At 40.8% G+C, this 24,703-nt stretch overlaps 1 protein-coding gene across 2 annotated transcripts in view; it reads right to left on the bottom strand.

Annotated features, from left to right (window-relative positions):
* Positions 1–208: 208 nt before the first annotated feature.
* st3gal2 (ST3 beta-galactoside alpha-2,3-sialyltransferase 2) overlaps positions 209–24,703 on the bottom strand; it is a 140,231-nt gene continuing 115,736 nt past the window's right edge. For both annotated transcript variants that reach the window (XM_078400622.1, XM_078400623.1), the window contains exons 4-8: positions 22,317–22,510; positions 11,262–11,441; positions 7,603–7,648; positions 6,906–7,025; positions 209–5,043 (exon numbers count right to left, since the gene is read on the bottom strand). In XM_078400622.1, coding sequence (XP_078256748.1) covers positions 4,870–5,043; positions 6,906–7,025; positions 7,603–7,648; positions 11,262–11,441; positions 22,317–22,510 — 714 coding nt within the window. In that variant the 3' untranslated portion in view covers positions 209–4,869. The remainder of the gene's footprint in view (positions 5,044–6,905; positions 7,026–7,602; positions 7,649–11,261; positions 11,442–22,316; positions 22,511–24,703) is intronic.

Here is a 24,703-nt window from a genome sequence, read left to right as displayed (position 1 = left end):
CCGAGGGAGGCCGGCTCCGCTGATGGTGAGTCCGGTCCGTGGGCTCTGCGAACCGGAGCCCTGGAGACCACCAGCTCCAGGAGTTTGGCCGGTGGTAGGCCGCAGCAGGAACGGAGACCCGACCCAGAAAACAAAGGTCGGGTCTCCGTTCGGAAGGGACAAATTTACAATTTTACAGTTCCCCTCCTCCCCCCCCCACACACACACACATAGTACACAACCACAAAAACACGACATCACATCTACAATTAAGACAAAAAAACAACAAAACACAAAGACAAACGGACCGCAGGTAAGCCGCAGCTGCTAGGGCAGCGCCGCCATTTTGGGTAATTTATGTATCATAACCAAACCTTTACACAAAGGTAACCACATGGAATTAGATACTGAGACCTTAAGACACCAGAGCAGATTGGATTAAAGAGGTGGTGATTCAAGGAACTCTTTAATTGAGGAAGAGGTGCGGAGGTAGAAGGGGGATAGAGGTATGGAGAGGATCAGGGAATGAACTTAAGATATTTAGAATCAGCCAGATGCAGTAGTTCAAGGATGATAAATAGGCCAGTAAGTAGGAGTGCAGATATCTCATAGGGTTGTAAGATCTGCAGAGAATATAGGGATATATAGGAGCCACGATGAAAACTTTACAGTTAAGTTGCAGTTCAACCTCAGCCAGTCAGCAGGCAGGGCGAGTGAAGGGGATGACCTGAGAATCACAGAGGGTGGAGTGAGCGAAGCTGGCCAAGGAACACTGGGATTGTGAGGGCTGAAGGGAGAGAAGGCAAGGGGAATGATTTCAGCAGCAGGGAGGGGCAGAATCTGGCAGTTCTTGAAGTGAAATAAGCACTCTTGGTTAAGTGGATTCTGAAGCTCACCTCAGGGTCAAAGGTAGCCCAAGAGCTACCAGATGGTCTAAGTTCAATATCAAGCAGGAGCCAGGGAAAGTTATGTGTAATGCAAGATTGAATATCTTTTTGATTTTGCTTGAGTAATAGAAATTTTCCAGCATCAAAAATGATTGACTGGTGTCCTTATAGAGGTTTGTAAAATTATGAGGGGGATCAATAGGGTAGATAGTCATTTTCCCTGAGTAAGTGAGTCTAAACCTAGACGACATTGGTTTAAGCAAAAAATAAAGTGCTGGACATGGGTTTAAGATGAGAGGGGAAAGAGTTATAGGAGATCTCGGGGCAAAATGTTCTACTTATGGGTGTATGGAACGAGCCGCCAAATGAGATGGTAGAAGTAGGTACAATTACAGTGTTTAAAGGACATTTGGCAAGTACATGGATAGGAAAGTTGAGAGGAATATAGGGCAAACGCAAGCAAATGGGATTAGCTTAGCTCAGCATCAAACAGGCGAGTTGGGCAGAAGGGCCTGTTTCCATGCTGTATGTTTTGTTACGATTCAATGAACAACCTACTGACTCAGAAGCTGAGCAACTGCCACCTGAGCCACAGTGGGTGCTCTTTTACTCTCGCAGTCTGGACAGTGGCCAAGGAGCTTCTCTTGTTGAGGACAATGGTTGGAGGGGAAACATTTTATCCTTGGAGCTTTGTGTGTATTGAGAGCAAATAACTTTACTTTTGGGACTCAGGGAAAGAAGGCAACTGCTTCCAACCTTTCTCACTGATTCTTAATATAACAAACAAAACCAGAGAAAGATCATTCGACCCCTTGTGCTTGCTGATTGTGACTGATCAAATATTTCAGCACCACTTTTCTACACTAATTTACTAATTATCCATCGATCTCTACCTTTCATCTACTCAGTGACTAAGCCCTCGTGGGGAATTCTAAAGATTAATTACCCCCTGGTTGGAGCAATTTCTCCTCACCTCCGTCTTGAATGGATGACACCTTATTTTGCGATTGAACAATAGTTCTGGACACCTCAACCAGGATAAAATATCAGCTCCACATCTATCCTGTCAAATCCCACATAAATTTTGTGTGCTCCTTTTGTGACCGGTTCTGTTCTTGAACCCAAATCGTACCACAAGTAGGCAAATCGTTTATTGCTTTTCCCCAGTCTTTTCCCCAGTCTTGACAAGTTGGAGACTTAAACGCCCAAGTGAAAAGGTCTGTGGAGAAGGCCTATGGAGAGCATGAATATATATTTTTAATTTGATGAGGTTAGAAGGAAGAGAGTGTTAAGGGAATATTTCAATAACCTGGGTTGGGTCAGTTGGAAAGATGCATTCCTATTTAGCATTGAAGCAGATATAGTTACAATCTTGGGGTGACACAGCTACTGAATCACCAGACCATCATAAAAAAGAAACATCTGCTAAGGATTTTCTCCTGGCTCATCCTGTTCCCCATCGTGACTTCACAGTGTGCATAAAAGAGGTTCTTGCCCAAATTACAGAGACCAATCTACAGGACCCTCACAGGAAATTCTCGGTGATTATTTTTAAATAAGAATATCTCATAAAAAAGTGAAAGTTGGCTGTAAAGTGACCCTTCCTGATAAATTCCAGGGCCTTGCTGCAAAATATTAATTACAACACATTGCTGAGTGGCATAAGCATTTCATCCTGCTAAAAGTTTAATTGTTATGGATTTGAACCCTTCCTGCTGTGAGTAACTGCAGCCACAGGCTTCAGTGAATTGGTTGCCTGGAGAGCAGAACTCATTTTCATACTATTTTGCAGAGTCATGCAATGGCAATCACATTTAAATCCTCCTTCATCTGCTGGAGCTCAGCCTGTGGCCAGGATTGCTATCATGATAACAATTTAATTTAACTGCAGCATGACAGCCCTGGTTACTACCGTGTCTTAAGGAATGATGCCACCTCTGATGGAACAGTGCAGATGAGTTACTAACATCCATGCTGCATCACCTCATGAGCTGTGGAAGTGAAGTGATTCCTTCCAGCAGCTGCCATGATCAACACTAACATTTATCCAGAAGGTAACCTTCCTTGAAGCCAGCTTATCTCTTTAACTCATTAAAATGTGAGAGCACAAAACATATTCAGCTGTTGTAAATGGAGACAATTACTTTTGAAATCTGATGTTTAAAGAACAAATTTTCTGGACAAAGTTTGAGCACAGTCCGCATTTGATCGCAGTATCAAGCGATAGTTTGGATCCAGGGTTCTTACAGCACTTTCTTGGACATGGAACAAAATGTAACAAGAGAAGCAAAAGACACCATGACACATCAATTCTGAGTGCCATTTCCACCTTCAAAATACAGTTTGAGGAGGAATGGATTTCTTTTTATTTGTTATAATGGGAAAGGAATGTGGGAAACAAATATAAAAACCTCAATGTAATTGCTAACAATTTCTTTCATATGTATAACTTCTAATAAACAAATATCATATACTCCTGTTTTTACCGTGCCTTGATGCCGATGCTGTTGGTCTTGCCACGTTTACATCAGGGACAGACAAGTCTACTGTAGCTGCCTATTCTGGCGTGGGGCCAATGCTGTCTCCAGCAATACACACAGAACCTATGGCTCCTCTACTCACTGTGGTGCTTCAGTTACACTAGGTGCTGCTGGGAAGGATAAGGAGAAATGACTCGATCATTTATGTATTTTCTCCTATTTAAGTTGCGCTGGGGTTTTCCAGATGCAGAGTTTGGGCCAACTGTGGGCAAAGTCCAGTGTTGCCACAATGCTGAGCAGGGAGACATTCTCAGCTTTTAAACCTCATTTAGTTCCAGTTCAACTGTGCGCGCTGGTACAAAGACATTACTCTGGGACTCACTCTGGGCGGAAGGTTTAAGGAGCTAATAATATGACCAACTCGACCTTCTTCAAATAGCTTCTTGAGCTACTCATTGAATTTCTAGCGATTCATAGCTTGTAGCAGCCATAAATGCTTGAGACCTTTGCTTAAGCTCCTGCCTCCCTCCCCAATTCTTGGCATAAGATTCATTGTGATGGTAGGATTTAGGATATACACTGTAAATCCACAGTGCAAACCCACTATTAGGGCTGCGGGACTACAGAAAGAAAAACATAAGACCATCTCATTGCTCTCATGCTTAAAGGTTACAAGGAAACAACCAAGATAACATCAGATTAGTTGGATATCAGAGGAAACAAAATTAAAATGAAGTCCTACCCTTCCTGTGCACCAGATTTGGTTTCACACACTCCCACCATTCACTAAAAAATCCCATCAGCTACGAGGAGGAATCCTGCCAATGCACAAATCTTTCTCTATTACGGACTCAATCAAGACTAGTGAGAACCATGATAATCCAGACCTTTGATGCTGTGGCATGATGGTTTCACCCCAACTGCAGCCGACAGGTGAAAGATGGTTTTGCTGCTAGTTGCACTCTCAAAACCACAGGGAGTCTGAAAGGCTGAGTTTTTTCCCCCCAGTATGATAATGCCAAAGCTTCTTTAGCTTGAATATTGCCGATTTGCCTCTTGAAAGCGAGTTCAACAAATAAGACAAGACATTCTCCATATGGCACATTTTGAAATGCCACCCCCTCCCCCGCATCACTCTTCGCCTTTGGCTCACGTTCTAGTTGGTATCAGCCTGACTTGATCTTGCAACTCAAATATTAAAAAAATTCTTAGCAACTCCTAGAATGATCTGATAATAAATTGCACATTGAGTTATCTTGTGTCCTGTAGATTTTCAGGATAACATCTTAAAAATGATCCACAAAATAGCACCATTTTTGACGATGAACCTTTGAAGGTATTATTAAATTAGCAACTGCTCCATCTTCCTTGTTCCAGAGTTTTGCCTGAATTTTCAAACACGATTAAAGAAAATTATGTTCAATATATATAATTATGGGCTAATCTGTCTTATATCCATTTGGTGAGCATTGCGTTTGATGCCCCCTTCTTCGAAGATCAGATGCATAATTATTTGTTTCCTTTCAGTTTCCTCGGAAAACTTTGATTTTTCCTATTTGAGCCAATGAATTTATTATTTTTGCTTCAAAATCTGCATGGTGAACCCCAGTTTTGCGGAATTCTCCAGCATACCGGTTGTTTTCCCAGTAGTGATGCCAGTTTCCTCTGTTATCAGCACCAAATCCATACACGTTGACCTGAGGGGACAAAGTAAAGGGGTTCAATAAGGTTGCAGAAGTTTACCTGGTCCCTTTCTTCTGATAATGAGAGACCTCGTATTCCAGGGAACTGAGCATTCTCGGTGCGTGGTTCAGTATCACAACCTGTGCTCACTTACCCGTTGTTACAGTTACAACAGTCTGATTCTGTGCTATGCTGATTCTGGATAAGTGTGAATGTTAACTTATTCTTTCTGGATCACAATATTTTCTAAAGGCCTGCATGATGTTAACGATATCAGTGACCTGTACATAATGACGGAAGTGTCATTCAGAGCACTGTATCTAGCAGAACAAAGTATGGATGTGTTACATAGTATTGTTGGTGGGGTATTACTAGGTAGAATCTAACCTGTTCATTTTTAACAAAGCACATAAGAATATAAGATTGTGCACTTTCATGTGAACTTCAGCTGAATGCTCTATGGCACCATGACTGCAATTTTACCAAGAACAGCAGCCTTCTCTGTGACTACACTACAGACTTCCCACTGATGGCAATGTTGTCACATACATCCAGCAGCCTTCATGTACAAGCAGTGTGTATCCAGATGCTGAGGGCTTATGGTGGCCGGGTTGCTGCTTTATTCTTGCATATTTAGCATTGCTAACCTGTGCCAGCTATCAGTTGAAATCGGACATGCTACAAATGCAAATACATATGGAAACTCTCTGGATCTACAACAGTAGATGCATGTGCATCGATACGAAGTACTATAATTGGTGATAGCAAATGTCAATGTTGGAAATGGACCCATCTACAAAATACAAAAGCCAATTTACCACATCTGCAGTTCCTTGTTTTCACAGCCTGTTTACTGCATCACACCTCCTGGGGGAGAGCACATAATCTGGGCTCTGCTTTCTTGAACCCGCTCGCATTTCCTGGGAAGAATTATTAACAGAGCCTCCACATACCCAGTCCGGGCGTCAGATTGAGAATCCAAAGGCTGCGGCTTTTACGACTGGTAGTAGAACGCAAAGTGTTGGAGTTACTCAGCGTGTCAGGCGTACATGGATAGGCAACACTTTGGGTCAGGTCACCTGTTACTTCATTACTTTGTGTTCTAAGCAAGATTTCAGCATCACAGTTCCTTGTGTCAACTTAAAAACTGGTAATAACTGCTGGCAGCTCTCCCAAGCTTTCTGCATTCATGCAATGCACAAGAGTAATACAATAATCTACAACAAATTTCTCTTTGTAATATAAAGGAGAAATGGATCTCAGCATTTTAAAACATACCCTCATAATAATAAGTCAATGCATATGTATGAAAGTTATAATAACTTGGTTAGGTGTTTCATATACAGAGAGTCTAAGTGAACGTCCGTCTTTGCTCTGTGCTAATGCAAGTACATGCATCTATAAATCAGCCACGCAGGCGTATCTTTGTGCGACATTTTAGGCATCTTGATTCTGTGGTATTGAAAATGGCTCCAACATCTGGGAGAATTCTTTTGGGATTTCTTTGAACAGGGTAGCAGAAAAACAAAATGTTAGCTGCCAGGAAATCCCTTTCTACACGCTAATTCCTCAAGGTATTTTTGCCTTCCTATATTTTTCAACACTGGTTACTGCTTCGAGCTTTTCTCTTAGATTTCAGATACATCTTTTTATATGCTCTGCTTTGTATTAGCTTCAGCAATGACCATATTTGCTTTCATCCTCTCTCAGGTATGCAGACTCTGATTATCTCTTCCTCATACAAGCTTCAAGCTTTGGGGTCACCTGACCTCTGCTTCCAGATTTCCAACACTGGCAAGGAGGGCACTTTGTCCCTTATCCTTACAATTAGCCTCGGAGGTGAAAACACCCTCTGCTCAAGGTATGAGGCACTTACCGCATCACAGATATGGAGAGCAAAAAACAGAACCAGCATTCCCGTGGACGGATATCTCCCGTGATGTTCTGTCCACTTGTCATGGATATACTTGAAGAATGCTGGGTTGTAGATTTGCACCTGAGTAAAGATCAGGAGTTAGACTGTAAACAGTGTTTTTTAAACAGCATCAGTACTGAAGGGTGAAACACTTGTTATTATCCTCAATGTCTCTCTGGGATTTGAGTTTTACTGCAGGAACAGTACCTCAGGTCAGAGCAGTTGACTAAGGCCTTGCTCAAGTGGTCAATCTTTATCTGTTTTATTCTTTGTTCTACTATTCCACAATAAATATGCAACATGTTTGTTCTGTTAGTAATTTCAGTAAAATATAAAAACATTGTATTTGTGTTATTCGTAAATGTTCCATCTTTCCAGAGTTTATACTTAGGGGACTGTCTATGTGGTGGTTCTATGTCTTCCCTGTGACTGTGTGGGTTTCCACACAGTGCTCCGGTTGCATTTCACACCCCAAAGATTGGTAGGCTGTTTGCTTGTATAAATTGTCCTCCAGGGTGTAGGGTCTACATCAATAGATGGTGTCTTCCTCTACCTTTCTAGCAGGATTACTGCCTCTGTTTGAGGAGATCTGTCCAGCTTTCACCTCACATATCATCCAATATATGAATAAAGACACTATCAACAGACCCTGACTCACCTTGTCTTTATCCACCCGTAGAAATTGTTTGACAGGCGCGTAAGTGCTGAAAATAAAAGAGATATGGACAGGTGAATCTGAATCTATGAAGAATAGGTTTATAGATTCAGGTCTTTTTTATAACTCTTGGTTTCTGACCACGTTGCTACTTTCCTCTGCAACCACAGGTAATGTAACACCTGTCCTTGTGCAATCCTTGACTCCATCCAGGGCCCCCGACACCCCCTCCAGGTGTGACAGAGGCTCACGTGCACCTCCTCTAACCTCATCTACTGCATCCGGATGTTCCTGACATGGGCTCCTGTACATTGATGAGACAAAGTGTAAACTCGGCGAACGTTTTGCTGAACACTTACATTCGGTCTACCAAGGCTTACTGGATCACTTGGCTGCTAACTATTTTAACTCCCCTTCCTATTCCTATACTGACCTTTCTATCCTAGGCCTCCTCCATTGCCAGAGTGAGGCCATATGCAAATTGGAGGAATAGCACTTCTTATTTCACTTGGGTAGCTTACAACCCAGCTGGGTGAACATTGAATTCTCTAGTTATAGATACAACTGCAAACGCCCCCACCCCCTCTCTCTCTCCCCCCCCCCCCCCCACCCCCCCATGTTCCCCTTTCTCCACTAAATGTCCGTTAACTAGTTCCACCGTTCACAACAATGTATCCCTCCTGGGATCACACCGTCCCTAGCCAACAATCAGTGCTTATCCATCCCTACAAGGACTGTATTATGATCATTCCTACTTATGAGATTTGGACCCACTTGGTCTAGTTCCTACTAATTCTATCATGGGCACAATATTTCTGCAGCAAATAGATTAGCGAGGACTAATCTAGGGGCCATGCAACAGGAACGCACCGAGGTCCTGTGGTGGAAGGATTAGACCACTTCACAAACTACTCTCTGCCCGCCTCATTATCCACTTCTTTCTCCAACTGTGAGAGTTTGAACCTCCTACGCAGTTCTCATCAGGATAAATGTGAGGTTATCCACTTTGGTGGCAAGAACAAGAAGACAGATTATTATCTGAATGGTGTCAGATTAGGAAAAGGGGAAGTGCAACGAGACTTGGGTGTCCTTGTACATCAGTCACTGAAAGTAAAAATGCAGGTACAGCAGGCAGTGAAGAAAGCTAATGGCATGTTGGCCTTCATAACGAGAGGATTTGAGTATAGGAGCAAAGATGTCCTTCTGCAGTTGTGCAGGACCCCGGTGAGACCATACCTGGAGGATTGTGTGCAGTTTTGGTCTCCAAATTTGAGGAAGAACATTCTTGCTATTGAGGGAGTGCAGCGTAGGTTCACAAGATTAATTCCCGGGATGGCGGGACTGTCATATGATAAAATAATGGAATGACTGGGCTTGTATACACTGGAATTTAGAAGGATGAGAGGGGATCTTATAGAAACATATACAATTATTAAGGGATTTGACAAGCTAGACGCAGGAAAAAATGTTCCCGATGTTGGGAGAGTCCAGAACCAGGGGCCATAGTTTAAGAACAAGGGGTAGGCTATTTAGAAGTGAAATGAGAAAAAAAAAATTCACCCAGAGAGTTGTGAATTTGTGGAATTCTCTACCTCAGAAGGCAGTGGAGGCCGATTCACTGGATGCATTCAAAACAGAATTAGGTAGAGCTCATAGGGCTAGTGGAATCAAGGGATATGGGGAGAAGGCAGGAATGGGGTACTGATTGTGGATGATCAGCCATGATCACATTGAATGGTGGTGCTGGCTCGAAGAGCCGAATGGCCTCCTCCTGCACCTATTGTCTATGTTTCTATGTAATACACAAAACAGGAGTGGTGGTAAGCAGGGCCGTCTTAACGCATGGGCCTGATGGGCACTTGCCCGGGGGCCCACGAGCATAGGGGCCCCATGCTGATCTGTGTATGTTAAGTGACTTGCAATAAATAAATACTACTTTAAAAATGTAGGTTCAATAAGTGCTTTTTTCGCAACATTTTCGGTCACTAAGTGCTTCTCACAGCGATCTGTAAGTGCTTTTCGCAACAATGTAGCACCCTAAGTCCATCGCTAAGTGCTTTTCGGTAAGTGCTTTTCGCCGGCACGACAGGGGGGGGCTGGTAGGGAAAGGGGGGTGGGGGAGAGTAACGGTAGGGGCCCCAGTACACTGCTTTGCCCGGGGGCCCATAATGCTGTAAAAACGGCCCTGGTGGTAAGTTATCCCCAATTCTAAGGAACTGCCTATGATGGAGAAGCAGTAGGAGGATGAGGTGACAGGCTCTCATTGTGTGTTGGTTCACTCATCTGCCGCAGACCCAGTTTCACAGCGATTAAGAAAACCTTTCAACTGCAAAATCTATCAATTATGAGTATAGTGGATATAAAAGAAAAGATCATGAAAGTACGAGCACTTAAACTCATGTTATAGACTTCATTATCTTGCACTAGTGGCTCCTGATTGATGCAATTCTGCATGGATCAGTGGCTCGGAGCTATGTTCACTCTATCTCACTCATGCATCAAATTTCAAATGGATAAAGCAAACATTAGTCTTTTAATTGTCCCTATGAGCCCATAATGAACACTGTTTTCTTACTACAAGTGCTGTGTTTCTTGTCCAAACCTGTTGTTGAAGCAATTGCAAGTAATGTATCCAGGCAATGGAAATCTGTACAGAAGTCTATGCTCCACTATTCATTCTGACATTTCTGTAGTTATCAATCTATTAAATCACACTTTCTCAAAAACAACAGATCATGTCCTCATTAAAACCATTCAACTAAAACAATTCTTTGTGGCTCAGTATCAATTTAATGTTTGACAGAAATCTCATTACATATATTAGAATGTATTGGTTTGATTGATGCATTATATGAGTTTAGCTTTACACGATTTTAGATGTGAATGACAACAGGGCTGAAAGGTGTAGTGTGCAGCAAATCACCTATTTCTTAATTCTTCCTTTCCACCATTCAAAGTATCCACTGACAAACCTACTCTATTAATTTGCCACAATCATTGGAAAATTTTATGCAAATATGTCTTGAAGCTCCTTCTTATACAAAGTTACTCGTTTAATTGCCTCTATAAGATGTGGGCTGGAGGAACTTGGTTAGAAACCAAAGGCAGGTACAATGCTCAACAACTGACCTTACAGTGAAGGAATGTTCGCCAGCAAGTTCTTCCACATAAGTATGAGGAGAGCTTTAGGTCAATTAGACCTAAGTTTACAGAAGAATGAGAGGAGAATCTCAGAGATCTATAATATTCTAATAGTCTATACAGGGAGGATGTTCACAATGGCTAGAGAGCCCAGAAATAGGTCTCAGAATACAGAGTGAGCCGATTAGAACCAAAATCACGAGAAATCTCTCCTCTCAGAGGGTGGTGAACCTGTGGAATTTTCCACTACAGAAGGCAGTGGAGACTGATTTATTAAATACATTCAAGGAGGTAGATGGGTTTTATCATCCAAAGGGATCATGGGATTATAGGAAGAAGGCAAGAACAGATTACTGAAGTGGATGATGAATGGCCTTAAAAGCTAAATGGCCTACTCATACTTCTATTTTCAATGTTTCTCTATTTCTCTACAACGTTGGTAGCTATTATGGTTGGTTAGTGACAACATATACAAATACGTACTATGGAAAACAAATCTGAAACCTGAGTGTTATACTTACAACCTGATCTCGCCCGTTGACAAAGCGCTGGTAATCCAAAGGAGATCCAATGTCTTAAAAGGAACCAGAACAAAGCTGACGTTTGCTGGGAGATTTTTTGCACTTTCTGGGTACATGAAATGATGAGTTGTGCGGCTACCCACGTCTGCTTCATAGCCAACAGTTGGAGCTTGGTTCATTCTGTAACAGACGGGCATGTTGAGCTTACTAAAAATAAGCATCATACTGATCTCAAAACTGAAAATAAGCCAAGGGAGCTCGATTTACACAGAGTGAAGTTGACATTATACATCACTGAATCTTTTTACTACTGTTTACTTTTGGATTGAGTTTAGGAATTACTTGCAGTCACTCCTGACTTGCAAAGGTAATACCAATGTAACATTGAAGTTGCACCTCTCAAGCAGAGCTCCTGGTATGTGTGCAGTTCACTGTTCTAAGCACAAGAAGATGCAGTGATTATACTGAAGATAGACAAAATGCTGGAGTAAGTCAGCGGGACAGACGGCATCTCTGGAATAAAGGAATGGGTGATGTTTCAGATCGAGACACTACTGATTAAAAGCAAGCTCTGAGAAAAGGATGTTTCTTGGTTAATATTCCACTAAGCACCCTCAGCAGAAATCAGACCTTAATCTCATACCCAAGATGCAGAGAAATATTCTCACCTGGGACTGGATGGAGATTTAAGCTCTCTGCTCTTATTCCAAAACAAAGCAGTCATTCTTTCTGACTGTAGGAACCTCCCCTAAACAGTCATACAAGCACACACAAGGCTTTAACTCGCTCTTGAGCACCTATCATTCTACAAAGAAATAATTTGACTGTCTTCATTTGCTACCAGCCTAGAGGTATCATATTTCTTTGGGCCATCTTTCAAACATTAATTTTATTTGCTCTGAGTAACGTATCAGTATACAGTGTATGTTCTATCAGAATCCCAGCATTAGATTGCAATCTGAAATTTATTTCAAGCCTCTGTTATTTATCCACGAGGATAAATTTCAGCCTAAAATCACTTCTGATATTTATTCCACACCAGTAAATCCAGTCCTGCAGTTTGATTTGATGCAGCTTGTATCTCTAACTGAGGTACTTGCCATTAATTTCACCTTGATTTCTTCCCTGCGTAACTAGTGATTGCACGAATTTTGGTAAATCACGACGGACCCTTTACTTTGAATGTCTCACTGAATCCCGAAGGTATTAAAATATGAGAATAGGAGCAGTATAGGTTGAAGGAAACATGAAATCACCATGACAATTACCCATGTTTCCTTGACAACAGAAGTAAACAGAGACAAAGAAGAGCATTACCTTTTGTTTAAACATGTTGCTAACTGTTTCTTTTATGAATAATGAGGACTGCTAAAAATTTAATCAATTTCCTGATTCTTATGAGAAACACGTAGTTATTGAATGGTGATAATATTTAAATGTGGGATGCACTGGCTCCATTCATGGTACTTTTTGTGGTTTTAGTTCATCAATGTTCTGCAATGTTTTGAGAACCACCAGCAAAAGCTAAAGATTTCTATTATGTATCCAATATTGTGGGGAAAATTTCCTTCCTATGTATGTTCTAAACTGTCGTCATCCCCATTTTGAGCCTCTATGTACTGAAGATTGGAGCTGAACGAACCCCCTTTTCCTCATGGGGCTGCTGTCTTTAGTCTGCTTACAAACGGATTGGGTCATTTATTTCATGAGACACAATTGAGCACCTGCTTCAACATCAATAATCCAGAATAGGACAATCGAGAAGACAGAATTTACTTGGTCTCTGCAGGAATTGATTATTCCCCAGGATAGTGCTGTGAGCAAACCAGGAAAAAATGTATAAACATTGGCACAAAAGTGAAAATTATATAAGGTGATCGATCTTCCTGATGAAAATCAATAACTGATTTTCTTTCCACTGATGTGCTCTGACCTGCCAAATATTTCCAATATTTTGTTATTATTTCAAATTTACAGTATTTTTCTTTTTGATTACTAAATAGAACAATTTTCTTCTCACCATTCAATCTTTTAACACATCTGTTTCATTAATTAAAGAAACATTTAATAGGATATATATAGGACATACTATTTGCAGTATGTGCACCATAGGCAGTAGGAAAGCTCCCGGCGTGCGCCGCGGCAGCGTGTAGGAGAGCTCCATAATTTGTCAGATGTAGGTCAGAAGACTGGTCGAGAAGGGACAGAGTAGAATCAAGACATGAGTTCAGTGGGAATTAAAGCTCAGAATTTTTCTGCTTGATGTGTCCTGTTTATTGGCATCAGATGGCCTTTGCCACCTGGTGGTAAAATGGAGGCCCAGGACATAAAGTGACCTTTATGTCCTGGGCCTCCATTGCCAGAGTGAGGCCACACGCAAAATGGTGGAACAGCACCTCATATTCCGCTTGAGTAGCTGACAACCCAACCGTATGAACACTGAATTCTCCAACTTTATGTAACATCTACAAAACACTTTTCTCCCATAACCCTCCTTTCTTTCAAATCATGCCTCTCCTCTCCCCTGCATTCCTAAACTATTTGCATCTCATTAATCCTCTAGCTTCACATTTCAAACTTTCTAATTCTTTTGTCTTACACCTTGTGTGTGTTCATCTCTGACCATTGTCCAACCACCTGCCTATCAAAAACCCTGTTTCACCTGATTGACCTATTACCTGCAATGATTTATCTTGCCATTGCACTTACAATTATTCCGATGAAGGGTCCCAACCCAAAACGTCATCTAACCATGTTCTCCAGGGATGCTGCCTAACTCGTTGAGTTTACTCCAGCATTTTCTTTCTTTCGATTAATTTAAATGTGGGAGGAAACCTGAGCTTTTTGAGGGAAAACTCTACACGGCCAGGGAGGATAACAAAAAAACTTTGCTGATACAGCCCTGGTGGTCAGAATTGAATCTGGGTTGCAGGAGATGTAAAGCCATAGCTCTATGATCTATACTACTGTTCTAGCACGTTCTACCAGCCAACGGAGGAGGATTCATCTTTCTCACTCTATTATTCATTGTATCGGATTTCTGCATCATACCTGCTTATAGATAATATGACACAGAATTGTAATAAACTAATTTTCTACCTGTCATTACTGACAGGAATGGATTTCACTGAAACAAATTCTTTCACATAAATTTGTATTGGAAAGAAATATGATGGACTTCCCTTTCCCAGGTACACCGAAATAATGATTATGGACAAACTTGTTTACTCCCATTTACACTAATTCAATAAATTAGCTGTTTTTTCAATTAATTATTATTGTATGGGTATCCAGTAAAGCACAACATTTCACATCCTCTCTTGATCAACCCAATGCATCAAATCCCAACGATTTTCACGCTATAAAAGATTTGGCAGACAGAACAGATAGATAACAATGAGTTGTTAAATAAATATATTGTAACAATTGGTAGTTATAAGTTTACGTGAAGATTTCAATCTTTATTTACATCTAGTATGGTAATGGAAACTGGTAAAATTGTTTGCTTCGATAGACATCTATGTACTTATTTATATAACATTTTGATAGTTAATTAATTATGGTACAAATGTAAAAACACAGACATATGAAATGATTTGGTTACCAAAGTAATTAACTGGTGAGGTTTGCATAGTTCTCCATCCAATGGTTAACAGTATACTCTCTTTTAACACAGATGTTTCACTTGGTGCAGATTTCAATTTGTTTGGAGAATCTCACTTGAATGAGTTATTACATTTTTGATTTCTGTCAACAGTTTTCCTGCAGCTCCTGCAAGTCTGAGTGTGCTCTGTGTGGCTTTATCTTTATTGTACTCTGTCCTTTGCAACATTGCATGACAGAGGATCAACTGAGGAATCTGCTTGTTCATTACAGTATACATACAGTCTTGTGCTGGCATGCACAAACTCAATTCAGACCGGTGGATATTAAACTGATCTGATTTGATAAGCAGACAACTAGGAGGGGATTTTGCAGGCACTTGCCAACAGGGAATCACATAAAGCAGGCAGGGTTGGCAGCAATCATGCACATCATGTCTGCAATTTTCCATCCATTGATTTCAGGTCTGAAGCTCTGTGATTCCAGCTGACTGCACTTGAGTTCAGTTGACAGCTTGGTGCATTGCAGTTTACCTAAAAGTGCATTTGCAACTAAATAGAAACATAGGGCACAAATGACAGAGCCTTACACAAGTTGTGCTGCATGGAAGAAGCCCGTTCAGCCTAAATAAATCGTGCCAGTGTTTATGATGTACTTGCTCTCGTTCTTAATCTACGTCTATCTGCAGAATACTGATGTTTGCCCTTTAAATCACATTGTTTCTGGGCTAATAGTGTCATTCTCCAAGATCAATGAGGGTGCTGTTGACAAATATTGCATGTTGCTCGACTGTTGACATTATCTGGGGAGCTTGACACCGGACAAAAGTGCAAGGGAGAACAATATAATTCAGTTAAAAAATGAGATTTAAAATTTTCTGTTGGAAATAAGGCATCTAGGAATAGGCCAAAAATGAGGTTCAGAAAATTTTCAACAGATAGCATGACTTGTTTTGGAATAGTATGAATCAATTTATTCACCAAAAAGAAAAAAATTACATAAACAGTAAGCATTGTGTTATGCCATGCTCCATTTTTTCGCCCTTATCTCCCTGTCACCATGTGCACATTTCATGGATGCAATTAGGCTGGGAATACTTGAACCATTGATAAGAATGAACATAATCTCTGGTCATTAGCATCAAAGGATATTTACAAACCATGCAATACCATTCATAATTAGCACTTAACATTAGCTTTGAAAGTTGGTTGTTGGCTTTGCCTCCTTTATCCACCCATCCACCCCCAAACTGTGGCTCCTGGAGTCTTGATATTTAGCATATAAATAGGCTACAGTATTCAATACATTCTTCATGAACCACCCATACCACAGGAATGGAAGCGCTGGAAGTTCAAAAAGTGCAAAGGCCCAATATAGAGTTTCACTTGCATTGGCAGTACAGGTATGGCACTCTTATACAAAAGAACGACTATCTTCAAATATTTTAGCTGGGCCTTCAGGCTCATTCCTCTTTGTTCCCACACTTCTCAGTCTTCCAAAAGCAGAGTTGGCTTTTGCTATTCTGTTGTCTTCGTCATCAATGTTAACTGATCTGGAGGGTGAGTCATTAAGCTGAAAAGAGTGCACAGAAGCTTTCCTGCACATCTGCTTCTGAGCATGCATTCCTCAACAAAGAGAAGTGGTTTCTCGCTGTTTAAGACTACGAGTCTCTTTTGGTTGAAAAGAGCATCATTAATCTTGCATCAAATGTTGATTCTACTGAATTGGACAATGTACAGCCGAAAATGTGAAACCTGGGATTGTGTCTGCGCTGCATCTCTAAACTAAACTAAAGATACCCTATGGTGCTGGTTCCTCTCACCTTAAACCTACGTCCTCCTGGTTTTGAGATTCCTACTCTTGGAAAAAATGTTGACCACCTACATGTTCCCAACATCCATCAACGGCCCGAGGGATTAAAACAGGGCCGTGAAGTAATTCAGCGAAAGTTGTTGAAATGGTTGGCGCACAGCCTTGCAGCTGCTGTGAGTGTTTCAGCATGCTATGGACTGGTGGATAGAATGTCATCACAATATTCATTATGAGTCTTTTATTTCATACCTTCATTTTGTTTTCAATTATTTAATTTGATTTTCATTTAATGTTTTAAACGTGATTTAAAGCCAAAATAAAATGCTTTGAAAACCTGAATCAGTAGGGAACAATTCATCAGTAGGGGACAATTTATCATGCTATCCTAAAATATGGGCTGTAAGTGTATAAATCCACCGGTCTAGCCTATCTATATTCCTCATAATCTCATGAACTTCTATCCAGTCACAGCCTTTACTGCAGGGAAAATAAGCTCAGCCAATCCAATCTCTCCCCAATACTAAAGTCCTCCATACCAGGCAATATCCTGGTGAATCTCCTCTGCACTCTGTCCAGTGCAATCATATCCTTTCTATAGTATGGCAACCAGAACTATACACTGTAGAAAGTAGAACAAAGTACAGCACAGGAACAGGCCCACAATGTCCCTGCCGATCATGATGCTAAGTTAAACTAATATCCTCTGACTACACGTGGTTCAAGTCCCTCTACTCTCTGGATTTCCATGTGCCTATCCAAAAGCCTCTCAAATGCTACTATTGCCTTTGCCTATTCCAGGCACCCACCACTCTGTGAAACAAAATTGCACAAATATCTTATGATCACCTATCCATATTCTCCAGAGATGCTACCTGACCCGCTGAGTTACTCCAGCACTTTGTGCCTTTTTTTGTAAACTAGCACCCTTGTTTCTAATTTACCAAGTCTTCTGGAAGAACATCGATGCTCTTTTTCAAATATTAGCAAGGAATTCACTTAAACAGTCTGCTGGAAAGGGTATAGAGAAGAGTTACGAGGATGTTGCCAGGACTAGAGGGTCGGAGCTATCGGGAGAGTTTGAGTAGACTGGGTCCCTATTCCTCGGAGACCAGGAGGATGAGGGGTAGTCTTATAGAGGTGTATAAAATCATGAGAGGAATAGATCGGGTAGATGCACAGAGTCTCTTGCCCATAATAGGTGAATCGATGACAAGAGGACATAGGTTTAAGGTGAAGGGTACGTGGATAGGACAGGTTTGGAGGGATACGGGCCAAACATGGGCATGTCCCTAGTGTAGCTGGGACATGTTGGCCGGTGTGGGCAAGCTAGGCCGAAGGGCATGTTTCCACGCTGTATCACGCTATGACTCTATGGCTTCACAATGGATTGCTTCATAATGTACATGGATGGCAGAACACGTGAACATGCAGTATTCCTCAGGAGTCCAAGGAAATGTACAGGTGCTGATACTTAATAAAATCTCCTAAAGTGTTTCACAAAGCAGAGAGAATGACTGAAGGAAAGTTGTGGAAGAGACCATAGGTATGTCAATGGTATGTTTTGTGGAGAGCAAAGTTTTAGAAGAGAGCTCCGGAGTGTGTCCAAGATATCTGAAGACCTTTGCTAGTTAAGTAAAAGAGATATTCACAGGAAATTGCTATCAAAGGCATTAGGAATTGATTATCTATTTCTCCCTAACTTTGTCTCCCTTTTGCAACAGTTCTGCAGCTACCAGCTATGACTCAAATGACAGTTCTCCATTACAGAGTGTAGAGAAACAAGCGATGGAAGACATTAGAGACAGACCAGTAAGGCCTCAATTGCACTGTCCACATACCTTCCAGTTACAGGGGCTTGCTGGCAATCAGAACATGGAACCTCGGTTGATTTTTACCCTTTCTAATCTTAAAGTTGGAAGGTTGACACGTTGATTAAGGTCAGCTGATTCCACATACATTGAAGATTAAACCTGAACCTACTCAGTCTAGGGCAAAGTAATTTGTAAACCATGATCTTAAATTAACAGACTTATGAGTTTTTACTTTATAATCAGAATGAAAAATAGGTCATTCTGAGGTACTTTCATATGTACAGTTGCAGGAGATAGGTTCTCACATTTACAAGACTAAATTTGGCTTTAGTTTAACTGCTCAATTTGGACCAATTATTTTCAGGGACAGAATAGTGTTTTTGGACCAATTGCTTTTGGTCCAAACCAAACAATCAACAGCACCCTGGAATGTAACTGTAAGCCAGCCTCTGCCACAATCATCTCTCAAAATGAATATTTATAAAATGGTTGTTAAATTATTTATAACCTTAGGTTGCAACCTGGTTAAAAGTAAATCCTCTCTAAGATTCTTGCAGTCTGTCTCTAGCCACTTTGACATAATTAAAGTAGATTAAAATATTTATTTTGCAAGTTCCTCTTAAGTGCCTCTACTGAGTAATTTCACATACATTTTGGGTATGTTTATTTGGCATGGGGCCAGAAATGGTATGTGCGGGCGGCCCTTTTTATAGATGTAAAAGATCACACAAAACTCTTTCAAAGTGCAGGGAAATTCTTTTCAGTGTTCTGCCCAATATGTATCCCTCAATTAACATTGTTGAAGTGGATTATCTAGTCAATGTCACGTTGTTTGTGCACAAATTAGCACCAACGTTCCCTTCATTTCAATAGTAGACGTGCTTCAGAGTTGGTTGTGACACATGCTTTGAGGCAACCTGAGATAATGGGGTAACTGCAAAGATTAGTTCTTTGTAAAATCAAAATTTCTAAAGTGCTTTTTTCCATCGGACATTTTAACATCAGTTTATTGGTGATTAAATCCAGAAGAAGACTTGTAATAAGTCTCTCTGGATCAGCCGAATACAAAGTGAATGAAATTTCTAAGGAATTTAAAGAAGCATTCAACATAATTCCTAAATCCACTTATTGCCAGTTTGGCCTTTATGCTACATCACAATATCCTCTTTCCCTCAAACAGGAAACGTTGACATTAATTTATAGTCTAGACTGTGGTTGGAAATCAAATCTCACAGTAAATTGCTCCTGAAAAGGGCTCAGATGATGGAGAAATCAAAAAGGACTGCAAATGCTAGAAATCCAAAGTAAAAACTGAAAATGCTGGAAAGATTCAGTATTGTTTGTTAGACAAAATTGGAATGTTTTCTCTGGAGTGTCAGAGTTGAGGGAAGACCTGACAGAAGTATATAAAATTATGGGCGATATGAAGAGGGTAGAGAGTCAAAACATTTTTCCCAGCGTGGAAATGTCAAAGAACAGAGGGCATAGCCTTCAGGGAGGAAAGTTTAAAGGAAATGTGTGAGGCAAGTGTAACACAGAGAGTGGTGGGTGCCTGGAACATGTTGCCAGGGGAGGTGATGGTAGCAAATACCATAGTGGAGTTTAAGAGGCTATCAGACAGGCACGTGGATATGCAGGGAATGGAGGGATATGGATCGCATGCAGGTAGATGGGATTAATTTAACATAGCAAATAGGTTCAGGAGGAGGCCATTTGGCCCTTTGAGCCAGCACCGCTATTCATTGTGATCATGGCTGATCATCCACAATCAGTAACCCATGCCTGCCTTCTCTCCATATCCATTGATTCCACTAGTCGCTAGAACTCTATCTAACTCTCTCTTAAATCCATCCAGTGATTTGGCCTCCACTGCCCTCTGTGGCAGAGAATTCCACAAATTCACAGCTCTCTGGGTGAAAAAGTTCCTTCTCACCTCAGTTTTAAATGGCCTCCCCTTTATTCTAAGACTGTGGCCCCTGGTTCTGGACTCGCCCAACATTGGGAACATTTTTCCTGCATCTAGCTTGTCCAGTCCTTTTATACTTTTATATGTCTCTATAAGATCCCCTCTCATCCTTCTAAATTCCAGTGAATACAAGCCTAGTCTTTTCAGTCTTTCCTCATATGACAGTCCCGCCATCCCAAAGACACAAGAAGCTGGAGTAACTCAACGGGACAGGCAGCATCTCTGGAGAGAAGGAATGGGTGACTTTTCAGGTCGAGACCCTTCTTTAGACTGGTTAGGGATAAGGGAAACAAGAGATATAGACGGTGATGTGGAGAGATAAAGAACAATGAATAAAAGATATGCAAAAAAGTAACGATGATAAAGGAAACAGGCCATTGTAAGCTGAAAATGATAAGCTAGTGCGACTTTGGTGGGGGAGGGATAGAGAGAGGGCTACCTGAAGTGAGAAAAATCAAAATTCATACCACTGGGCTGTAAGCTGCCCAAGCGAAATATGAGATGCTGTTCCTCCAATTTGCGTTTAGCCTCACTCTGATAATGGAGGAGACAGAGGGCAGAAAGGTCTGTGTAGGAATGGGAAGGAGAATTAAAGTGTCCAGCAACCGGGAGATCAGGTTGGTTCAGGCGGGCTGAGCGAAGGTGTTCCGCAAAACGATCACCCAGTCTGCAAGTGAACCTCTGCCTAACCTGAAAGAACTGTCGGGGTCCCTGGACAGAGTCGAGGGAGGAGGTAAAGCGATGGGTGTTTCAACTTCTGCGTTGCAGGGGAGATGTTGGCAGAAAATTGTATCTACTCAAACAAAAAATGATTAGATTCCTTTCAGGAATTAACCTTTGGGAATAGGGGGCATGTGTAATTTGAGACATGATATGTGGTAAATGAAGCTTGTTCGCGAGCATGTAACTAGTTTGTTGCTGCCCAACTAACAAAGAACAATCACTGCGATTAATTAAAGATTCCACTGTTCTTGTATCGTGTTGCTGCCAGGGTGATAGAAAATGAACACAATGATCATTTTTGATATCTGTCATATTGTATCTTTGATACTGAGAATCTGAAATAAAAGAGGTAGTGTGAGAAATAAAAAAACACTATTTGAAACAAATCAGGGGCTGAAATGTAAGATGTGCAGCCAATGAATAATCTCTCTCTCTGAGGCTGAATACAAGACCTACCTTGTATTCCAGCATTTTTGCCGATAATTTCCTCAGTATGAAGCAATTAATATGATTAATAAGTATTTTGATATTTCATTCAAATTGTAATTTAAGGAATTTAAATCAATGTACTTATTTATATAAACACATAAGAAATAGTAGGAGTAGACGATGAAGCCTCTTTTGACTGTTTATTCAATTAAATCATGGTTAACCTTTGGCCTCAACTGCATTTTAGCAATCCATTTCCCATAATTCCTCACTCTCCATAGCCCAAATATATCCAATAAATTTCAATGATTCACACTCTTCTGAGGGATGATGGTTCTCCTCATCTCAGATGTAAGTGGGTGATCCTATATCCTGACAAAGGAATCCTCATAAAGGAAATATTCTGACAATATTTATCCTGTAAAGTACCTCTGAATCATATGTTTAAATAAAATAACCGTTTATTTTCTTCAAAGACACAAGCTTTTCTGCTCAATGTTTCCTCCTCAGATAAGAAATACATATATGTAAGGACTCTCTTACACTCACATGTACAATGCACGTAGATGTTTGGGTATAACAAATGCACACATGTGGTCACACACATACATGCCGATGTGCAAGCAACAAAACATAACATTCATGCATGCTTATGCAGCACACACAAGTACAACACACACACTCTTTGCAGTTTAGTAGTTTGTTATTTACCTCATGATAAAATCATGCGTGTTGATGTCCTCTCCATAACGAGATTTATGTAAGTTTCCAGAATTACCCACCACTGCGCAACGCCGACACCGAGATTGGTTCCATGAGCCATAAGGGTTCTCTCCAGGCACAATGAGGAAGAGTTTGGTCAAAACATCCTTTAAGCCTTGTGGCTTGAACTGGGGCTGAAGCATCTGGGAGGAGCAAAGGATGAAGAAGACACAATGGAGATTTAAATGAAGTCTCTGTACAAAACTCTAGACTACAGTGTCTTTGTTATAGAAATAAGTGTCGCTTTACTTATCAGACCAACTGACCCAAATGCAATTCATTTTCCAATGATACATCTCTCATTATATTCCTCCCCATACTTCTCTCTTTTTCAGCAACCTTCCTTGTAACTGCAGCAAACTTGTAATGAAACAGCTGTAAGGGTGAGTGGATGAGAATGAATATTGTTTCCCACAAATCACCTGTGGAGTGGCACAGTGTCACAGCGGTAGAGTTGCTGCCTTATAGTGCCAGAGATCCATGTTCGATCCTGAGTACGGGTGCTGGCTGTACAGTGTTTGTACGTTCTCCCTGTGACCGCATGGGATTTCTCCTACATTTCCAAAAAAGTGCAGGCATGTAGGCTAATTGGCTTCTGAAAATTGTCCCTAGTTTGTAGGATAGAACTAGTGTACGGGCCGTGGTCTGTGGCCGAAGGGTCTGTTTCCATGCCATACCTCTAAACTAAACTAAATCAAACAGAAATGAACACCTTTAATAACAGAGACTGCTAGGTACTAGTCAAAATTTCAAATTTATGTCTACACATCTGCATTAATAGATAGACCTCTGTCATAATAATAGCCGCACTCAATATTCATACTTAACATGGAGAATGGAATGTAATCAATGATTTTGGATAGTTTTCTGATAGAATAACTAAGAGTACACCTGATAAGGAAGTTATGTGGCTTAGAGAATAAGAGATAGGAGCAGGTATAAAAAATATCTCCTCTTAACTAAAAATATTTTGTAGGTTCTGATGGGTTACCTATAAAACCCCGCAGAGTGAGTTAGAGGAAAGTGCCTTCTCATAGCAACCTTAAGAAGGGTAAAATATTATGAGGCAATAGACAATAGACAATTGTCTTTTGGAGGCCTTTTGGAATGGTTTAAATTTATCTGGTCATCATTTCCATTACTGGTCTCCAAAAGCATTTCTGAAAGACCCTTCAATCCAATAGTTGAAGACCGTTTATTCTGATGGTAGGCATTTCAATAGTAAGCTGACATGGATTTTCCTTTCTACTTCCAAAATCTATTCCGTTCCATATGAATACCACTATGCCACCGCCGGGGATTCTTTAATTTAGGGATACAGCATGGAAACAGATCCTTTAGCTTCCAAGTCCATGCTGACCATTGATCACCTCTTCACACTATCTCACTTTCTCATCCACTTCCTACACTCTGGGGACAATTTACAGATGGCAAACCTACAAACCCTCATGTCTTTGGGATGTGGAAACTGGAGCACCAAGAGGAAACCCACCCAGTCACAGAGAGAATGTGCATATTCCACACAGACAGTACCCAAGGTCAAGATTGAACCCAGGTCTCTGGCGCTGTGAGGCAAGAGCTCTACCAGCTGCACCGCTGTGCCACCACTGTGATGGAGGCATCTGGGACACTAAGATATGATTCTGTGAGTGCTATTACATTAAGCTGATGCTTCAATTGCCTATACGACAGCTCTTTCAACGTTGACACCAATCCCCAGATGTTTATGAGGTCAACTTTATAAGTGCAACTGGCTGTGTCCAAATTCAATGGCCAGACCAATGCGAGCTCCATCTGGTTTCATTCTCTCTTTGTTGCAACATAGTGAAAATGGCAGAACGGAATGGCTTCCTCAGCTACATCAGAGATTATTCAAACGTCAATGACACTGTTAGATCTCAATTAATACCTAGTTTTGACTAGGCATAGATGGCATAATTCCACCATCAATGGGCATTAGTTAACTAGGTGGGATTTAATAACCAATCTGGTTGCTCTATGATCGTCATTACAAATGATTAGCTTGCTTTATTTATTTCCAAAATATTAACCAAATTTACTTTCCACAGTTGCAGTGTTGGGATCTGAACTTAGGTAAATATATGTCTTGTAAGTACAGGCTTATTCTACATTTGAACTTAGCTATAAATGCTGAAAAGTAAGAACAAAGTGTTCATAATCTCTCCTACCCCAAAGTGTGGTTCTTCGATGTGGTAGGTTGTGGTATTGCACAGAATCCCCAATAATAATTGATATGAACAAATATTAATATTAACTCCAAAGACGTACAGGTATGTAGGTTAATTGGCTGGGTAAATGTAAAAATTGTCCCTAGT

This window comes from Rhinoraja longicauda, chromosome 6 (assembly GCF_053455715.1).
Source record: "Rhinoraja longicauda isolate Sanriku21f chromosome 6, sRhiLon1.1, whole genome shotgun sequence".
Taxonomy (NCBI): Eukaryota; Metazoa; Chordata; class Chondrichthyes; order Rajiformes; family Arhynchobatidae; genus Rhinoraja; species Rhinoraja longicauda.
Note: the sequence above shows the minus strand (reverse complement) of the source record. Positions and strands in the feature narration are given on the sequence as shown.